Source organism: Patagioenas fasciata, chromosome 3, assembly GCF_037038585.1.
Source record: "Patagioenas fasciata isolate bPatFas1 chromosome 3, bPatFas1.hap1, whole genome shotgun sequence".
NCBI classification, from domain to species: Eukaryota; Metazoa; Chordata; class Aves; order Columbiformes; family Columbidae; genus Patagioenas; species Patagioenas fasciata.
Genome location: NC_092522.1, coordinates 98679669 through 98701274, shown reverse-complemented (window position 1 = coordinate 98701274; position 21606 = coordinate 98679669). Strand labels below are relative to the sequence as shown.

The following is a 21606-nucleotide window of genomic DNA, read 5'->3' as shown; positions in this document are numbered from 1 at the left end:
AGATCTCTATATAACAAATATAAATATTTATTAGGTTGTAGTTGTATTACCATCGTGTCTAATACTAAAACATACAGCTGCATCAGCATTTTCTTTTATTCTCTGTCTAGCATAGAAAATAGTTTTGAACTGAAAAGTTGGTAACTAATGTCAAGAGGAGAATTATTTTTGCCAAGGAAAGCATGAAGGGGACAACAGAAGGGCTTATGCTCCACAAAATCTTTCTGCAGCATTCACAAGTAGATGTTGGAGTTTTATGTATTTTATGAGTAAAGTTTAACCCATTGAATAACTATGATTATCACAATCAAATCAAAATGAATCAAGAAAACAATATAATAAAGTCTGCTTTAGAGTACATGGTCAATTTGTGAGAAATTCATAGAAGTGATGAATCTGAAAGCAGTATTCGCATTTATTGATGCATTGCTCTCAGGACAGTTCCTTTGGTTTCATGGGGCAAGTCTGATTTATTCAGATATCATCTATAAGAATAAGATCCAAACTACAGTTTGCACAGGTAAGCAAAAATCTCTAGAACTGCAGGTTCCCAGACACTGAAAGTTTAATGCTGACTGTGGGTTTTGCACTTAGAAAAACATGAAAAAGTTGCTACTACTTTAATTCTGTATTTTGCTGTATTTTTTTGCAATAAGTACATTTATACTATCAATATACCAAATTCTCCGAAGTTTGAATAACTAACAGAAAAATCCACTCTACCTTTGTGAGACCATAATTCACAGTATTCATCTAAAGCTCAATAGGGTCTTTCAGATAATATAAACATTATCCTGTTTATCGCTATTATGGTAAAAACAAAATTTGATTTTCCAAGTCACAGAAGATGTAAGTTGAATATAGCTTAGCTCTTTTTCTATGTGCCTTGCACACAAATAGGTAATCAATCATATTTAATCAATGTGTTGTTCAGCCATGCGGATTCCCATGTCTATAATTCCAGCTTTATTCAAATGCTCTTTAGTCTCAGCACATTCTTCATTGATTTTTTTTCATCCAAAAGAGGCATAGAAATAGATAAGCGGTATATATATAACTTGAAAATATCAATTTAGAAAAAATAATGGAAATAATCCCCTTTGACCATCATTATGTCCAATATATTTCACTATTTCAAGGTTTGGAACAAGTCGTCTTAGTTGTCTGCGCCTCACTCTCACTGAAAATATAGGAATGGACTTCAAAAGTAGCAGAATTAAGTACCAATTGCTCACCTTAACTTATTCATTAAAGCACTAACACAGGCGCAAACATGTCATGAAGAGGAAGTGTAGGTCTTCATACACAATTTCCATCTACATTCGGAAGTGGCAGACAAGAATGGATTTAAAAGCCCTATGAGATCCAGGTTATAACAGTAAACAAAGCCTCCGCAACCACATTTTTGGGGATCACAGTCCCATGTAAATGTTAATTATCCTTTTTAAAATGTTAAAGTGTGACAAAATGCCTCTTATTGTCAGTCTTTTCATTGTCTAGGTTGGCACTGAATAAACATGAGCATAGCTGTTTCAGTTTGTTTAAAAACTATTGAAAAATGTAAATAACCATTGAGCTTAGAACAAACAGTTGAATGTGGCATTTGCTTTCATTTTAAATAGCTTGAAATGAGAGGAAGAACAGCATGACATTACAAGCACAATCTATCTTATTATGTGGCTCTTTTCCAGAGAGTTTCTAAAAGCATTGCTTTTCACTTACTTCAGAAGATATCAAGAAGCTGCGTTTGGCTAGTTTGATCAGTGAAATGAGAAGTGAGAGAGAACATTTGCATTTAAAATTGCTCTTTAACCTGGCTGTCCTAGACCTAGGAGCTGTACCAGCTTCTCAGTGTCTCGACAGACTGGCCTATTTCTTGCAAACATATTATGTATTTCTTTGTAAATACAAGAAACTCATCTACGTATTCATACTGAATGGCTTTTTGTGCAAATGTCTCCTTTTTTATCCAGGAGTAAAAAGTCTTCTTTCTTATGTGGGAGCAAAAATGCAAAATATAAAAGAAATGTGTATTTTAGTCCCAAATTTATTCTGTTTTGGTAATTCTTTGCATCTGGGTTAAGGGAAGAAATGCTAAATCACTTCTAGACTCACATTAGGCCTCTTAGAAAGGCTCACCGTCGCTCTTAAAAAATGTAAAGAAAAATATCACTGCATAGTTCACTGCTAGGTTCTGATTCAAAAGGAAAAATACAGCTCCAGAGTCAAATACCTTTCAAAACAGATCTGAAAGCAATGGTATTTTTGGCTTATATTTGGGTTAAGCACTTTTCGACTATTTAGCTTTAACCTTAAGTGAAAAAGTCTGCATGTTCAGATTAATACATATTGTGCTTCAATGGAATGTTCCTTCCAGCAGAAGACCTACTCAAACACTTCCCTCCTGTATAAATCATGAGCCTCAATCAGTCATGTCTATTGCCTGTTTCGTAAGTCACCAATGAGACCTTAGCCTTTTAAAGTTCCTTATTCTTGTTATGACTCCAGAAGTCTCCCCTCAATCTGTAAGGATGACATAAGTGTTATTTTTCCTCACTATATGCTTACTATACTACTTATATATTCAAATAGATCACAATAGTAGATGTACAACCAAACAAATCTTAACTTTTTCAATGAAAAATTAGCACAGAATCAATCTTACTATTCTCTTTGTCAATAAAGGTGATGATGCAGGACTGAAATGTTGAATATTGACTGAATATTCAAACTCATTTTCATTTACCATCTCCTACCTTGGTCATCCACAATTGTCATCCACAATGACAAACCGCACTGTGTGATTTTCAGTAAAAAAAACAAACAAACAAACTAGAGAACAAACCCAAACCAAAACAATCAACCAAACAACAAAAAACCCACAATGGAACCTGAGGTCCCGAAGGTTGTTTTTTAATGAAATTCTGAATCCTTTTCAGCAGCTAGAGACATCTTCAGTATGGTGGTGTGTGTGGCCTAGTGGTGTAAAATTATATCTGAGAGAGTAATGACAACAGCTAAGCTCAGCTTTGTGAAAGAATCCTCTGAAGAAAGTTCACAATGACCAAGCCAACCTTCTGCTCTGAACTGCACTCTGGTGGACCCGTCCTTCAGCTTCAGGAGCACGTACCAATTGGTCACACTGAACTAAGATCAGTCACTTTGAACAGCAACCTTAGTCACCAGGTTACAAACTCACGACCACCTCTCTAATCCCAGAAGCTGCACAGCAGCTGTTCCAAATTCACACACAATGAGCTTTTTCTAAAGCAAGGAAGGTTCACTTAGTAACTATTTCCTCTGTGTTTATCTTCTAATGGCTGTACCTCTTCTTCTTGTGGGTCGTCTTCTGAAGTTCTCTGAGATACTATCTGTGCTGCACCCAATAAAAGCTATATAGCTGTTTCAAAAGCAAGTAAAGAAAAAGGCATGAGGTATGTCACTCCCCCTTCTCTCTCTAGCCCTCTTATTCTTTGAAAGTTCTTCTAAATTATTTTCCCTTTTGTTAGGCTTGACATTCAAAATGTTGAACATGAATATAGAACGACAAGACTTCACTTTTCTTGAGAAACTTTTAGAAATTTGCTTTTACGAAGTCTCAGAAAGGTCATCAGGAAACCTCAAAATATTTAGATACTGGATAACTATAAAGCAGTGATTCAAACTTTCAAATGCTTTTCCAAACTGATTTGAACAGTGAGGTGTTTCAAGATCAAACAGTCAATACAAGCTCTGATTAGTAGAGCTGAGCAAATATCTAAAGATTTTGCTCAGGAAAAGCTGTTTAAACATTTTAAAAAAATCTGCTGCAGCCACTCTATTCTTTTTCTGGAGTTCACTTTCAGCTCAGCATTCAAATGACTATATTCTGTTAGAGAAAAGAAAAATCAAAAATATGGATACTCACAATCAATGACATTGCATTCATGTGCACAACTAATCAAAGCAATGGTGCTTGCATATAGTAGGCAAAAATTAGAGTGAAATACCGTAGCAAAAATGAAAACCATAAACACATAAAGAAATTGCAATATGCTGGTGGGTTGCCTACAAGCAGAAAATGAGACAAAGTAAATTGGATAAATTATTCAGTATAAATTAGTTTTTCATCTCTAGGATTCAGTGTGAAAGAACAACAATTACACACGACATTTGTTGCTAGTCAACAAATAGATCCACTTGCTTTTAGTATCCAGTCAGATATGTGACGTAGTGGTGCGTTTGTGAATAAAACTGCAAAATTAAAAATATTTTCCCCTAAAATATGATTTACAAGTTCATATATAGATATACGACAGTGAACTTTTCCTTCTATCTGCACACCATTAGTTTTAATTATTATCTTACTCCACAAGTAATTTTTGCAAAGTGGCAAGAGATTTTCATTGCAAACTGGTGGATGACAGCAGGTCAGGGGAAGCCCCTATATTCCTAGATGTGGAATACAGATGTTGAAAGGACACAGAAGATGGAAGGATCTCCAAAACATCTGAATTTTTCCTATAAGGCAAGATGTTTCTTGCTGCTATCTAAGTAGTCAAAATAGAAACACAAACACATCTCTTTGTTTTTACTGGAGTAATCTATCGCAAACTAAAATGACTCCTTTAACTGTGTGTATGTTTCGTGCTCCTGAGAGTGCCACCATTTCGAAACAACGTGGAACTGGCTGAATGCTTTCCTAATTTGATAAAACAGCTGCCTCAACTTCTCCTCCTGCTTTCCACATATTTACCATTCAGAAAAAGCATAAGAAACATTCCCTAAAAACTGTTTAACACTCTAGGACACTTACCAACACTGTAGAAGGGGGAAAAATATCTTAATCTCACATTACAAGGGTTCTGTTTTGAAATTTGTCACTCATGGATTAGGAAAAGACACCGTTCTGAACAGAAAGGAAGGTCTCATACATTTTGTTACTAACAGATAATATATTCATTTTTTTAGCAGGGCTTTTATCTCATTTAATGATTGAAACTGTTGAGGTAAATAATAAAAGAGAGTGACTTTCTTCCCCTCTTTTGCAGCTGTCGTTCAGTTGTGACTCTTGGCACTAACAAAATGTGCACCCCTGATTCAAAGTGGCCATGATCTAATCTCTACTCTGCAAATACAGATGGCTGAGTAAAGCTTTACCAACAAAGATTAATTTCTGTCTCAATTTCCTTTCTTCTGTTCTTGGAAACTATTAGTTGAATAAAACTACCTGTTCTCAATTATAGTGTGATAGGATTATGGAATCGATGGGATGCGCATCTTACCCTTGGATTTGCCACAGTTGGAAAAAGTCAGGCATCATATTTGATGGTGCCTTCTCCTCTACTTGGATATCTGTTGTTATGGTGATAGTTCCAGGAGGGAACACTAATGAAGATCACTTGAAAGCTTTGATGTTTACAGCACAATTATTTTTAACACCTCGTAAGAAAAGGTGAGTTAGTACTGCTCCTTGATAAATACGCATCATTGTATCAGCTTTCATGAAAATTGCTTGAATTTCTATTTGTTATGTAACTATAGCACTGTGGTGAACACAAATATACATATATATATTTATAGGTAATAAAAAGGATTTGGAAGAAAAAAAGCCCCATGCTCTCACAAAGGATAAAATCTGTTATTCCTAAGAACCTGCCTACAGTAACAAGTGGCTTTTAGTTATAATACAATCTTGAGTATATCTGTATTGCTCTTTGTGATGCCCTGAGACCTACCCAGCACCACCTTCTCATATCCCAAAGTAAGCTGTGAACAATTCTACAAACCCCCAACACGCAAAACACACAGGTCTGCAGACACACCACATCACTGAAACTATAATTCACCAGCAGGAGTTAAGTAGCAGAGACACAGCAATTATTGGCCTGGAGTCTTCCAATCTAGAGGCACTTGATGTTCACCACAGAGTTTGGTTCATGTATGTTATAAACGCACGTGGTTACTTACATATTCTTCATAGGCCTCGTGTGTGGGTGGCGGGGGTGGTCTGTAGCCCGGGACAGCCGGGGCACCCCTTGCTCGAGGGGTGGGGACACCTCTTGCCACTGGGGGAACGGGGAGGGCTCCACGGGTCACCGGCGCTCCTCTGGGTGCTTGGGCACCTCGTCCAGGTGGGGGCGGAGGAATCGCACCCCCACGTCCCCTGCAGGGAGCAAAAGGCAGTGATCACTTCAGTGGGAGCAGCAAGGCAGGACATGCAAACGTTACTCCATTCTAAAGGCCCTTATATTTCTACTACTATTTAAAGTATCGTTTAACTGGCATTTTGGCAGCTACAATGTCAAGCACTTTTAGGCAATATCTGAGGAAGAACTCATATTATGAAAAGGCATTATTTTTAAGCCAGCCAATGCCTTTTACACCTGATCCTCTTGTTACTTGTACTAATGAAATTCTGGATTATCGTGTGAGGAACTTTTTCTGTTGTTCTCAAACTATTTTAGAAGAGTAGTCATCACTCTCATTCTAGTGTTTATTGGTGGATGGGAGAAACTGATTGGCAGAAGATGATGCAAGATGAGAGAAACTTGCAAGGCAAAGTAGAACAACTGTATAAAAAGAGAGTTTCTGAGCCCCCAAATATTTTGAGTGGAAGATGGTCATGAATGACAAGTGTAAAAAATCCTGTGTATGTGCATCATCTACTGATAAAAAATTCCATTCAAAAAGAACTGAGGGAAAACATGATTAGACACCTTCAGGGGAAAAAAAAAAAAAAGAGAGGTCATAGGCAAGATCAGCCAGTTCAATTACCAAAGAACAACTCCTCTGCCAGCATAAAATAAGGTACCTCCAAATCCCATTTGCTAGAAAATAAAAGTGGATTTTTTAAGACCCATCCTGAAATGATCTCTATGGATGCCTAGAAGTAGCTGGGTAACTTAGATGCCTGAGGCAACAAGTTTCTTAAGGGTTCACAGTGAAAAATGAGTCTGAAAGACTGTATTATGATTATATACTGGCGTTAAGAACCAGTAGAGCTATCTGTTGCCCTTATATGAAAAAATACTTGGAAGAATTCAGGAGACATTCACACACCAGTGTTTTGAGATGATGTAAATAAAATTCATATCAAACTGATAACACAACAAATAATATATACTGCAAAATATATTATAGATACAATATGCATACCAAAAAAAAGTAATTATTTGCAAATAAAGTTGCATGCCGACTATGCAGCCTCCTCTGACTATGACATTTTATTGACCAACAATTTTATGCTACTGACCATACCAATTCTGTATTGGTATAACAATATTCTTTACTATAAATGTCCTTGCACTGGCTTCATATTCTTCTCTGATTTATAGTTTGATACTTGTATACCACCCACTGCAACCTGTGAACTGTAGCTCCTAGAACCTGGCACAACACAGACCAAACAAATTATCAGAAGAAAAACATTGTGATTTACTGACCGTGATGTGTATGTGATTATTTTTCTTTATAAACTGTGCTTGTTTTCCCACTGTTTACACTTTCTAAAACTATTAACATAATAGCTCGGGCTACCACACCTTGAAGGAGCTGCAGGTGGCACACGGATCCCTCTTCCTCGAATGCCCCGTCCACGTGCTGAATCCTCAGAACCATTCAAATACGACAGTTCTCTCAGCTGCTCCTGACGAATTTCATCATTATAATCCTGAAATGCAAAAGGTGAAACTTGTTGAAGCTTTGTATTTTGGCTGAACTGCCAAACCCCCCCAAACCAAAAGCTACATGGATGGTGTTTGGGTGAATTACTCTACACTACCACCTGTACGCTAAAAAAACATCCAGTGGGAGTGGATGACTACCTATAAAATGTGGACAGATAAATTTACACGGGTAGTTAAGGTGGCCATAAAGAACACGTACACAGAAAATAAACACACAAGGCACAGAAGGCACAAACATAAAGCAAACACCAAGAACTTATCTGTATACAAGATGCAAATGGACTTTCACATACAAAAGGTAGCAATCTCAAACAGCTTGAAATTAGATGAAAAATTGCATTTATATATATATATACGCATACATATACATATATATATATATTTTTTTTTTTGGTAGACATCCCTGGCTACCTTTATGCACTCAAAACACAAATTCCACCTTGTGTTGCACCTTAGCACGCAAAATTTACACTAGATTCATTTGATCCAATACCAATTAGCATCACTGAATGTAGCCTTCAGTTATCCTGCATATCCACTAAACTTCTGAAAAGAGGTTTCTCTTTAGGAATTATAAGTAACGAAGCTATGTTTACTAGATAAACTTGTTAAATGATATAAAACAGGGTCACTGTAAGACTGCAGGGTAAAGACTCTAGCACTGCAAGCTTCTGCTGGCTCAGTAAACAGAACATCAGATGAATTTCCTTTTCTTGCTGATACACAACACATAATATTGGGCAATTTTTACTTATTTTGCAGCTTTTGTCTCAGACAGAAGTTCCTTTTTCTTTAGCTTCCTTCTTTTCATATTCAGCTCTTCACCTGCTGCTCAGAGTAATAAGAGGCCACTGCAGTAGCTGGGTCTGCAGCAGCAGAACTGTGTGGAAGCTAATTAGTGTTTCAAAATAGAAAGGATTATTGAATATCAGCCCTTCAGTCTTTCCATCCTCCCATAGGTGACTGCCACTGACTGTTGTGCAGTTTTTCGGGTGGGGGACTGTCCAGGATGCATTACAAGTGACACCTCTTTTTAGCCAAGTTTAAGACCAAGTGATCAGTGAGATGGCACTGGGGCATTGCTCATTCTTTCTTTCTCAGCTTCCTGGAGTCATACAGATATAATAAACCTCTATTGTCAGCAAAGCGGGCATAAGAAATTTACCCATGATGCCAGCAGTAGATGGCTGACACAATGAACAACGGAGCTGCAATATATAGGGACTTTGAGAAGCTTGGAGGACCAATGTAAACCTCCTGTGGGTCAACAAGAAGCGGCACAGTCTTCCGCCCAGCGGCTGGAATAAGAACGGCCACATGTGCCTAGAGGCTGGGAATCAACAGACTGAGTCAAACCATTGCTGAAGGTGATCTGGTGGACAAGTGGTGGAATGTCATCCAACAAGGTGCTCTCCTTTGGGAATCAGGTACTTTTTGTACTGGGTTACATTAGGAAGAGTGCCGCCATCAGCTTGACAGAAGTCACTATCCCCTTATACTGGCTGGGTCTCAAGAGTATTTTGTCCAAGTTTGGCCCACCAATTCAAAAGGAACATGGAGAAACTGAAGAAGGTCCAACAGAGGATTACCAGAATGGTCAGAGGGCCTAGAGGAGAGACTGAAGGAGGCAGGCCTGTGTAGTCTGTTGAAGATACTAAACATACACTTAAAGAGGAGCTACACAGTGATGGAGTCAAAGTCCTTGGCAGTGAGGGGCAATAACTGCAAGAGGTGATTTAGGAGATTCAGGATGCCCATGAGGAAGAAGCTCTTCACCAGAAGGACAGTGCAAACCTGAAATAGGCTACACAGATAGCATCGAGACTCAACCAGACAAAACCTTGCCTTCCCTGGTTTATTGTTTTTTGGTGGCAGTAGAAGTGCTTGGAGTGGGAGACAGAAGTAGATGACCTCTAGAGGACCCTTGAAACAGATAATTCTGTGATTCTGTGAAGCTGTCATCCATCTTCCTCTGTACCCAGGATACTCTTTATAGATTCCCCTGTTGAATAGACACTATTGTAGGAAAGGAGGGCCCTTTGCTAAATCTGATTTATGAAATGAATCAACTTATTCTAGAAGACAAAACTCAACTCTTGTGTTAAAGAGTTGAGAAGGTGGTAGACTGAAGCAGGTATGAATGATGAAGGGGTGGAGAAATGGGAGAGGAATGAGAGGAATGTTTCAGACAGTTTTGCCACCAGTGTGGTTTTTGTTGGTTTGTTTGTTTGTTTGGGGTGTGTGTATGTGTGTGTGTGAGTGTTTAATCTCAGGAATACATCCCAAATAGACTTCACAAAAGAGCTAATCTTCTTTCTTTCCACAAAACCAAATCTACAGTCCAGGAAATCTGTTTGAACATACAATGCTGATCTTACGTGTACTAAGACAGTGCAGACCTGGCTGTAATTTCCCTTCTAAATTTCTAGGGAGTGCTGCTGAAATAACATAAACTAATGAAATTCAGAAAATAACTCATTTTATACAATCTAATACATGGTATTTGCAGCACAATCATAATTAAAACCCAAAATCCCTGATTTGCTAATAAACCAGGTAATGGCTTTCAGTTCACACCAATCACCAAATCTTTTTCACTTTTTCCCTGTCATTCTAACATTAATGCGAATAAGCCAAAGACATTTTCCTAAATCAATGTAGTCTGTAAAACACAGAGGGAAAAACACAGATAGAATCAATCCGATCACGTTTACAGCAATAGCTGAACAGGTACCATCTACTGTGCCTTGATTAGTATCATCTGTTATTCACACTGGCTTTACAAGGATTAGGACTTCAAATCTGCTGATTGAGTTTACCCTTCACATTCCACACTGGTGCTAGGACTGAACTTCATTAACAACACAAGTAAATTTTCTAGGAAAAAGACAGGGGCAGGGGAGAGAAAGGACCTGCAAGGGATAGAAATTGGAACTGTGTTGCTGCTTTAATTCCTCTCCTTTGTAACATCGCTGTATAAATGAATTTCTACCCGAAATTTCCTCAAAGCTGCTGTTGCTTGCTTAGATACACATGTCATTTAAAATCTTAGTATTGGCCAAACAGAAAATCCAAATTAAAATTATAAAATACTGCAATATGTAAATCTGCACCATTTCGTTAATGCAATGCTCTTAGTTTTTCCATAGGTTATTTACTGCATGCCCAGCTAAGAAACATGTACAATGTATTCTGAAATGGCAAGGAAAAGACAGCAAAGTACATGGATGACTGTAATTAAAGTGCTGGGAAGGGTACCCTGAAAAAGAAAGGTTTCAATTAATAAAAAACCCCAAACCTCCATATAGATCATTAATCTTACATGCCCTTTAAAAAGCATAATAAAAATAACAAGCTTCTAAACCTGAAATCCAAAATTATTGCTTCACCTCTTTCATTAAACAGAAACATAACACAGAATTAATCTTTCAGAACTGCTACATGAGTCTAGCTAGAGATAGAGTATCCTGCTGAATATTTAATTGTAGCTGAGTTCAGAGCCCAGCACATGAGCAAAATTATGCTGCTGATGCTTTATATATATCTAGTCCCAAGAGCGCATACAAGATATTGCAAGACATACCTGTACTGAAGAAAGCATAATGAAGTAGCTACACAGTGCAGTAGCATATTGTGTTTCAGAAAAAAACCCATTCCTCATATTAAAATAAACTCATGAGAAATGTTCTGTACTACTTAGTTTTTCTTCCAGCTCTCTAACAGTCTTATACCTATTCTTACAACTGATAATCTACATGAATATCAATGCTTCGGACTTGTTTATATCCTTAAAGACATTATTACCTGTAAGCAGCTTTTCCAATTATTGATGATACTAAGGATGCCATCTACTTGTATCATGGTGGTCAATGTTTGCAAACAACTGCTCTAGGTGAGCTAAACACCCACGACTATTCACCTAAACATGCATTTTGACTTTAGAAATGACCAGGATCTACAACCTCAGCAAAGTCAGTAGCACTCAGGGCCACCATGAATTCTATTGTTTGTGTAAGTGCCTAAAAACCAACTTACATAATTAGATACAATTTTCAACGTTCTAGAGTACATAAACTCATTTACCCCAAATTACCAAAACGATGTTTATAAATGAGGGTTGGGAATTATTAACCAGGTTCGTTGCCTTGACTGCTCCAGGAAGAAAGGGAAGCTGTTGGTGTCAGAGTCCGGCTGGTGGCAGCTCAGCCAGGGACCTCCTGGCAGCGGTGGCAGAGAGAAGCAGGCAAGAGGAGAAAGCATATAAGCTGCTGGAGAACTCAGGAAACCATTTCGGTGAAAAATAGCAAAGTATGACGCAAGCTGCAAAACCTGATCTGAATGAAAAAGAACACGTACTGACAAGGGAGGAGAGCTAATAAAGAAATCAAAGAGTAAGGCATAGACAGAGGGGACGGATTTCAGGAATATATATCTATCATTAGCATAACAAAGGCTCATAGAAGCCAAGGATAAATCAGTCCCTTAAGGACTCCGATCTCCTGTCCCGATGTGCTTTGCATGTTTAAGTTCCTTCCATGTGTATGAATGATTTGCACTATTAATAAATATCATTACTCTTATCTGTGACAGCTGCATTTCATTCTAACTCCATAGTTAAGGGAAGAGTAATTTAGGTTAAACACAAGCTACCTAAAAAATGCAGAGTTATGCAAGTCAAACCTGAAATGATAATCACAATTCTTCACATCAACAATTTTGAAGCATAAATAGGGTTCATTTGGTTCCTTATACAGATTAATTGTATAGCACACACACATTCCTTACACAGTTAAGTTAGCCATCATCATGCAAAGAGCAGCCTATCCTCCACTCAGTGTTACTACTACCAGGACAGATTTACAAGTATCTTAATTCTACAGAGAAACAATCACATACTAACACCTTCCACCTGGGTGGAAAAGTAGTCACAAAAATAAATGCTTTTCTTGTGGTTATTTTCTTTATAACTCTTAATGTGCCTCCTAAAGGCCCCGAGGCATCCAAAACTCAAATGTACAGCTGGCCTATGCAGAGGTCCTACGGTCATGGAATTCTCGGTCTACACTCCTGAACTATGGAACACTCCCTCTCAGGCACGAAATATTCTCTGAAGCTCTGTGTCACCAACAGAGAGCACCACATTCACAGACATACGTATGTCTCAGCCTGTGATCCTCTCTTCCCACGCCCAGCTAGCAGAAAGGAAAGAAGATGGATTCAGACTCCAGCGACACTTCTGCAAGCTGCTCAGCTCCCAGCATCAGTAAAAGAGATCCAGAGCTCTGTGTATTTGCACTGATTCACTGAAGCTAGAGTATCTCCCTTAAATCTTGATGTTAGAACCTTGGGGCTATTTTCAGGCAGCTTAAATTTCAGTTAGCCTAGAATTTGTATTGAGATCGTGCTTCAGGAAACCCACAGCCAGCCAACAGCATGCAGAAGTCCCAATGAATTTTAGCTGGTGCTAGGTGATGTGAATATGGTCCTTTTTTGATTGTTTGTTTTTAGATACATACTAATTTGGGGCACTAAAAGCGACATCATCCTCATGCTCCCTTATGTAAATGGGGAAGCACTAAGCTTGTGAAAATAACTGGTGGTGAGGACCTTCCTGGAGTCTTTGTGTTCGCTGTGGCCTCATGAGAGTGAGCTGTGCTATGAGTTGGCTTCGATGCATGGTGAGAACCGCTCACAGGACTCACAGGGTCAGGATTTGCAGTTCATTATTCTGAAGAGGCCAAGAACCCAGAAATCCCCACTTTCTAGATGATTGATTTAACATCAGACTGTTACAAAAAAGAATAGCACTGGCTGCTCAGTACCAGAAGAGTCTGGGAAACTAAATCCCAAATTTATAGAGATATTTGGTGTTACCTGATATTTCTTTATAGTCTAAGATCCTGCTCTAAGACTACAGTGCATCAAAAATATAAACACATCACTCTTTCCCCCACACATATCCAAAGTCTCTTTCTATCACTCTCTACTTAGGAAACAGACAATTGTGCCAGGTAGGTTGGATAACCCTCTCCATCACCTAAAACATGGGTGAGACAGTGCCTCAGCTGGGCATGCAAACTAGGTGGATGCAACTGCATCCTCAAACTTCGTTCTTTGTCTCTCTGATACAAATTAAAAGACCATTGCAAAATACGAGATTAATCTGTAGCTGAGACTGTGCCTAATCAAGTCATTCCTACAAAGCTCATCAGAACTGTGGGTGCTGGCTCTAGCCCACCCTGCGTGGGTGTCTGATGGGTATGGCATACGTTCTCAACAGTATATGGAGAAGCTCAAAACTGACAGCTGTTTTGATGTTCCTAGATGAGACCCGTGCTCTCTGAACCCATGTTTAATGTATATGCATAGTTTCCTGGTTACCTACAGTCACAGCCATCTGTTAAGATGGCTTTTTGCCCATTTGCAGATTGGTTTGATTATTTCACTAGAGCATAGGTGCCAGGTAATGATAGGTTTAGATGGACAGCCTGTAGTGCACCACAAGTGACAATGCTTCTGCCAGAAGTCCTTCTCCGTGACTCCCATATTGCATTAGTAACGCATGCCTCTTTGCATTTGCCCATATATACTGGCACTTACATAAGGTAATTTGCATGCATGCAGTTCTCTGGCAGCCGGTAACACCAATAAATACATAAAAAAATAAATATAATCCATCTGAGTCCAAGAAAGAAATGTTTTTATCTAAGCAATCAGCAGCTTAGCCAGATCCACAGCCATAAACATTACGCCCTTTCACTTTCCACATATGCAAAAAATTGCTGTCTTTACCTGTTTATAGTCTGTCTGAGAAATAAACCTTAACTGTGTGGGTCACCCTTAGAGATTGAAACACATAAAATAGGCCATACATTTCTCTCAGTAGCAGTTCGAATGTGTTGCAGCCAATATGAGTTTCAGCTTATAAATGCCTATGGGCAGAATTCAAGCAAACATAAGCTTGAACCACGTACACTTGCCTTTGAGGTTAGTTGACAGCTGGGGGATTTGTCAGCTTGCCACAGAGAGCACTAACCCAAGCGTGGATGTCATTTTTCTCTTTGAGCATGCACAATTAAATCTGCCTGGCATCATCAGCATGGGGCACCACACTCTACAAGCAGCGTGGAAGGGAGGGGGGATGTCTTGCTTCTCAGCATCTGAAGAGAAGCTGCCAGTCCCAGAGCGTAAACTGTGCATAAGCAACTGCTATGAAACTTCAACACAGATATTCTAGTTGTTGCTAGGACAGGGCAAAATAAATCTCATCTAATTGTATAGTAATTTTTTTTTTTCATGCTAAAGAGAGCTTTCATCAGAAGATTATTCCAGTTTACATGGAAATGCTGTTAGCCACACAAAATAACCACACTGAAGATGGGTGTGTGCTGTTTGAAAAACTTGCAGAAACCTTTATTAAATTTCAGTCATTTGCCCCAATTTGTTCCACCCCTCTTGCTCACTGGCCCCCAGAGAAATGGATACCATGGTCTGTAATTCATTCAAATGACAGCTACGACGCCACAGAAGTAGGTTAGCTGACAGCTCCCTATCCCTGAATTTAATTCTGAGTGAATCCTGGCTGCCAGAGCTTGTGCTTATTTACAGCTGTCACTTGAATTGGTAATATGAACAGAGGGCATATAGCAGGCAGCTGTGCGCTGGTGTAGCCACCTACTCCTAAAGAAGCAACGTGGATTTGCAGTGGGTGTTTATATTGGCTCCTGGGAAGGAAGAAATGTGATATGGCTGGTCTTTCTCTGGGAAAACCCAGTTGATTCAAAGGAGGAAGTAGACTGCCATGTGTCTTCTCCAACTGTTTGTTGGAGCTCCACTGCTAATGAGATCACTAATTATTCTTAAGGTTGGAGTAACTGTCTACTATAGTCTACATTAAAGCCAACAAAAGTAACAAGCTATACATAGTACCTAAGTATCTTTTATTTTTTTTTCCCAGCTATGCCGGGTGGGACCTATATTGCCTCCGGCTAAACCACTCCTGTATGTTTGCAGCCCCCTTGTCAAGGATAACAAGAATGGCAACAGCAGCCAGCAAAATTCAGACACATATACTCTTGTTTAGTGCTCCTGTCTCATCCAGCCTGGCTACAGCTGGGTCCCACATGGCATGGTAAACAAAAGATGTTGCTTGACCAGAGGAGACTGGAAAGTGCAATGAAGGATGAGAAGTTTGGGCAAGAAAATGTTTGACTACGGCCTTTTCTTTTATGGCGTCTGAATCATTTTAGAACTTTTAAAAATATCATTAGGTGATATTCTGTACAAACTGAATCACACATTGTACATTGGGACTGAACTTGATACATGACACAGGAATTAGTTTTTAAAGCAACATTAGTATTTTTTTGGTCTTATTGCAATATATGGTTAAGGTAACATGGGCTGTCCTTGCAGTAAGGACTGTCTTGGTAAGCATTAAGTCTATTACAAACGCAGAGCACAGATGTTCTTCATAATGCTACTAACATATACCAAAATCCATTAATAACTGTGGTTTGATTCTAAGTCAGGAGATAGCAGTGCCAGCAGCATCGCTGCCTGGCACAGCCGCTGGGCAGAGAAGAAACTGGTGGCACAGCCTGGGGCAAAGCTGGACTGACAGAGAGAAAAAAGGATGAAGACTTTCCTTTCTTTGTCAGTCGTAGCAGCAGGCATGGAAACTCCTTCCAGAAACCTCAGGTCCCCACCAGGCTTGGCTCTGGAGCGGCAGCCATGCCTCGGCATTCTCCCCAGCCAGAGGTCGAGGCAGAAAACACAGAATCTGCACTTCTTGTGCCCTCCAACACAGAAATCTGACTAACCCAAACTAAACAGCACAGCACATCCTCCCCAGAGCCAAGACTTTTTTGCATACTAAGGAAAAAATAAAACAAAACATGCTGGGAAGATGTTCTGTAATGGCACCATAAAAATACAAGAGCAATTTTCACTGCTGGAATCAAAGATATTTTAAACCTGCTTGGTTTGAGCTGCTATAACCTAAATTAGTTTCAGTATTGAGATATTTACGGATAACCAGAGTAATGATACAGAGGACAATCACAAGAGAACAAGCAGGAATGCGAAGAGTCCGCCGCTCCACACCAAATTCAATAAGAATGAGGAAAGGACTGTGAAAAGGTGCTGCTATTGAATCTCAGGGTCACCGTCTGAATTGTTACAGAAACTAAAACTATTAAAATAATTTAGACTCAACTTTCTGAAGTTTACGCCAAATTAAAGTGAGAAAGAGTGCAAATATTGAAATAAATAAACAAAAAAATATTGAAAGGAAAAGGAAGAAATATATCAAATAAGAAAAGTGGGAATCCTGCCACTTGAAAAACAGAATTTAAAGCAAACCCAATAGATTGGCAAGAAGTAATTTTTCAAGTACACTGATTTAATAATTCCATTAGGTAGGTATGCATCAGGTATAAGACGTTCTAAGTTTTGTCTTTTCAGAATAAGATTTGAGACAAAAGGAAAGATGACTACGGAAATGACAAGCAGTAAACAGGAGATAGAAAATGATTTACAAAGAAAATCTCAAACTATGTACCCAGTACAGATATACTCATTCTCAAGCGTCTCTCCAATATTTTTAAAGTACAGGGTGTATGAAAGATTACGAATTAAGTGTATAAAACTGAGCAAGTGCTATAATTAATTCAGCCAGATATAGGTGAAAATATTGTCAGAGTTTCAAGCTCAACAGTTTAATATATAACATGATAAAAATATTATCAAGTCTCTGTTTGTTATTATTTAATTTGAATATATTTCGTTATTGCATAAACCCTTGTAAATAAGATTATTCACCAGGAGATATGGCATCTGTATTTATAATGCCTCCTCTTCTGCTCTGCAGCATGCATTAAAGAAGATTTCAAGTACTTTAACCCAATTACCACTGCTTGCCTTTTTTTTTAATAATCAGGTAGTAAAAAGTTCTGCCTCTCAAAATCTTTTAGCTTACATTGCTTCATGGCCTGTGCATCTAAGCCATCGTTTCCCAGGTGGCTGCACAAGAAGACTGGCTTTAGATTGAACAATCTGGGCTTGAGAGCAAAAGTGAAATAAGCTCCACAGCTGAAGGACCCTCTCACTGAGAATATCTAAACAGAAGTAACTGAAGATCCAGATCAGGCACAAGTATTAACCCAAGGAGTGACAGTGCAGTGGGGGAGAGATGTAGGCTGGCATGTGAAATGGTTCCACAAAACTTACAGGTAAAAACCTATTTATAAACAGTACTCAGAAGTGGATAAACAGTTTTTAAACAGATGCATTTATAGCAAGATGTTCCATTTAGTATATGAAATCCTGTATTTCATCCCAGTTGCTGCATACACTTAAGTGTTGCTCCAAATATGGTTTATTCCTACATCAGGTAATGTGGATGATATGCACTGGACATAGGAGTAAACTATTCTCAAGAAGAAAACCTCTGTTATAATGGAGAAATGCAAGTGGGATAAAAAAAAGTCAGGCTTAGCTATCATATCCCTAGATAATACCAGATTCATTAGAATGACTTCTTCAACCTTTTTTTTTGACTCGCAAGGCTAGTGGTGTATTTTCTTCTAAAGCCTTTTTTTTTTTTTTTTTTTTTTTTGATAGAAACACAACATAAGCAGCACATAAACTGAATTTGCCAAGCAGATTTCCCATTAAGCACCAACGTGGTACGCCTATTCGGAGCCCACGTGTGGGAGTCACCAACTGCACCTGCACTCAGGACTGTCACCCAAACAAACCCCACAAACACACTCAAAACAGGCAGCCAGAGCCTTGCTGGCTGTTAGGACAACCCTGGATGGTCTCAAATCTCACTCCTGATTTTGCTCTAGAATCACTATTTGGAGTTTGAAATCTCCCCGATATTCTTGACAAAAAGATCCCACTGATTTCAGTGCTTTTCTGTCACAAAAAGCTGGGGCATGTAGCAAGCTGTGGAGACACAGGGCTTTTAGTCACATTACTAAAAATATAAGTTCATTTTTATCTAAAAATAATAGCTAGTGCTAATAAACCTCAGCTGTGAACACAGAATTATTAGTTGAATGACACACTGACTGTTGGTTCCTCACCTGTCTTCTGCCTTGCTAGAAAACCTCTGCTGAGCTATCTTAACACCAATGGAATAAATAGCCATCACCTTACATGTTTCCCAACTAAAAAACTATATAGACTTACAGTGTAAGTATTTGAAACTGAATACTAGCGATTGCAAAGCAAATTACTTCCAAGCTATTATGTAACTATGATTAACCCAGTTCTGCGTTATTGATTTTAGAAGTGTGGAAACCCATGCTAGACATTCCTTCTGCTTTTCCATTCAATTCAAGTAAAATGTCCTAAATTTAATTAAATGTATCAAGTTTAGGACAACTAAATACCTCGTCTTTCAATATAATAATTCAGCTTATTACAGAAACTAAGAATGGACACTAAAGAAATAACATTAATTTCATCACTGTTGTTTTGTTGAAGGAAAGAGTGTTATAAATTGAATTAATTGACACTTTTTTTCATAATTCAAATGATCAGTTATTTTAACTGAAATGTATTTAAGTACAACAAAAATATATTTACTTAAATTGTTAATTTCTTTCATTCATTTTAATGCCAAATCTGGATAGGTACAGGATATCAAGGTCTCATTATACATTTAAATTCAGCATAGCAAGCCAGGGCAAACACATATGACTTCATCACACCTCAAGGTGCTGAGTACTCTCAGCTTCTGGTGGCTGCAACTAATCCTACTTAGCAGCAAAGGTAGATTATTTTATTGAATTTAAGTCTTCCAGCCCTGAGGTTTATGAGATTAAACTCTCCGTTCCAGCTCTCTCCCGGGCAGGTCTGGCTAACCTGCAGTGTTATTTACACCACTGCTCGAGCTCCCAGATTCCTAAAACCTCCCATAAATAACCTGGGTTGAAAATTTCTGTCTTAACCTGAAATTTTGAAGTCCAGTCCTTCCTGCTGTCATCCCAGAGCCTCACTGAGGCATTCTGAGAATTATCAGACCTGAATTGCAGTTAAAAACACAGATTTTTTCATCACTGAACTTCATCAACTCAGTTTTATACAGCCATCACAGTATTTCAGAATGTTGCCTTTTTTCCTTTTGTTTTTTTAAACCAAGCATCTGAGGGGAGCTCGGGGACTGGTTAAGGACTCAAGCATGACTTATTAGAATAACTCTTCTGTGTCCTATTGGGTCTCTGCTTCTTGTAATTTCTGAATTTGCTATTTCTGCAAACATAATTCACAGTTAGGAGAAACTAGTAATTTGAGAGCTTCCAACCAGAAAATTCTTCAGGTTGTTCCAGCAATGCACTAGAAAAACCCGCTTTCATTCTTTCTCTTTTATCATTTCTTTTCAATATCCACATCTTGCCAGATGTTCTGGTTCTTATTTTGCAAGAGGTCACAATATCAGTGAAATTCAGCAGAGGGACAAGAATCCATCCTGATTCAAATCCACAGAAGCTTTGGTGGTTAAGTTTTCCCAAATTTGCTAGGTCTTAGAAGAGAGGATTGTTTATTTTCCTTACTTTACTAGAATCAGTTGTTATTTAACTATAATTTTGTTTCATGTTTTTGGAAAAACACTTGTTTCTTTCAAATTAATTCCAACTAACTTCTTTTTTTTTCCTTTCAATCAGGGCCACATATTTGAAGATTTGGAAAACAGAATTTCCACAGATCACAGCAAAAAGATTAAAAAATTACCAAAAACAATAGTTTCTCAAGCACTGATGAGTAAGTAGAAAAAAAGTTTAATAAAGATGTCAGCAAATAAACTTGTCCTACACCTGGGGAGGAATAACCCCAGGCACCAGTGGCTGGTGCCTCCCTTGCCTGAAAGCAGTTGTCTGCATCTTTGCAGAAAAGAGCCTTGGGGTTCTGGTGAATAAGTAGCTGACCAGGTAGCAACAATGTGCCTTTGGGTAATGGTATCTTGGGCTGCCTTTGGAAGAACACTGCCAGCAGGTCAAGGGAGGTGATTATTCCTGTCTACTCAGCACTGGCAAGACCACACCTGGAGTACTGTGTCTGGTGCTGGGCTCCCAAGTACAAGAAAGATGTGGAGTTACTGAAGTGAGTGCATCATAGGGCCACTATGATGATTAAGGGACTGGAGCACCTCTCATGTGGTGATGCTGTGAGAGCAGGGGCTGTTCAGCCTGGAGAAGGCTCAGGGTATCTTACCAACCTGCACAAACGTGAGAGAACGAAGAAGAGGACGACAGACCCTCTCAGTAGTTCCCACTGATAGGACAAGGGGAAATGGATGCAAATTGAAGTGTATGAAATTTGATATGAATGCATAAAGAATTTTTTTTTCTGTGAGGATGACTGAACACTGCCTCTCTGGGCAACCATCCTTGGAGATATTCAAAAGCCATTTGGACTTGGTCCTGGGCAGCTGGCTCTAGGGGAACCTGCTTTAGCAGTGAGGTTGGACTGGATGACCTCTGAAGGTCCCTTCCAACCTCAAAAACTCTGGTTCTGTGAAAGGAAGCTATGTTATAAATTATTTGGCAGCTTAAAAACAAGTTTCAGGTTCCTACTAGTAGCCCATACAAAACTCTGCAGTTGCATGACTCATTCCTTACGCTGAATTAAACACTCTGACAATGTGGGTTGAAGTCACTTTGAAAAAGAATCTGTTCAACTGTCATCACACTCTCCTGCAAATGTAAATTAATTCTTATTCACAGCATCACACCCATCTCCTTTAAGATACAATTTAACGTTCATAGTAGTTCTATTTCTTTTAGGTCTGAGATTTTCTTGCCATGCAAGTTTCAGATCATCACAGCAGAACATGCCCAGCTCAGATTACCAAGAGTTTATCTCCACATTGTTTTTCGCACACATTCACAGCCATGTTTTCAAAGCACATGGTTGGCAGCCACAAAGA

The 21606-nt window shown here is 38.7% G+C and overlaps 1 protein-coding gene across 7 annotated transcripts in view; it reads right to left on the bottom strand.

Annotated features, from left to right (window-relative positions):
• The window catches only part of KHDRBS2 (KH RNA binding domain containing, signal transduction associated 2), a 372066-nt gene that overhangs the window by 126421 nt on the left and 224039 nt on the right, over window positions 1-21606 (bottom strand). For all 7 annotated transcript variants that reach the window (XR_010651118.2, XR_011738480.1, XR_011738481.1 and 4 more), the window contains exons 5-6: window positions 7524-7651; window positions 5950-6145 (exon numbers count right to left, since the gene is read on the bottom strand). Coding sequence is in view for 1 of the 7 variants with exons in the window: in XM_065834300.2 (XP_065690372.1) it covers window positions 5950-6145; window positions 7524-7651 (324 nt within the window). In the remaining 6 variants the exon portion in view is untranslated. The remainder of the gene's footprint in view (window positions 1-5949; window positions 6146-7523; window positions 7652-21606) is intronic.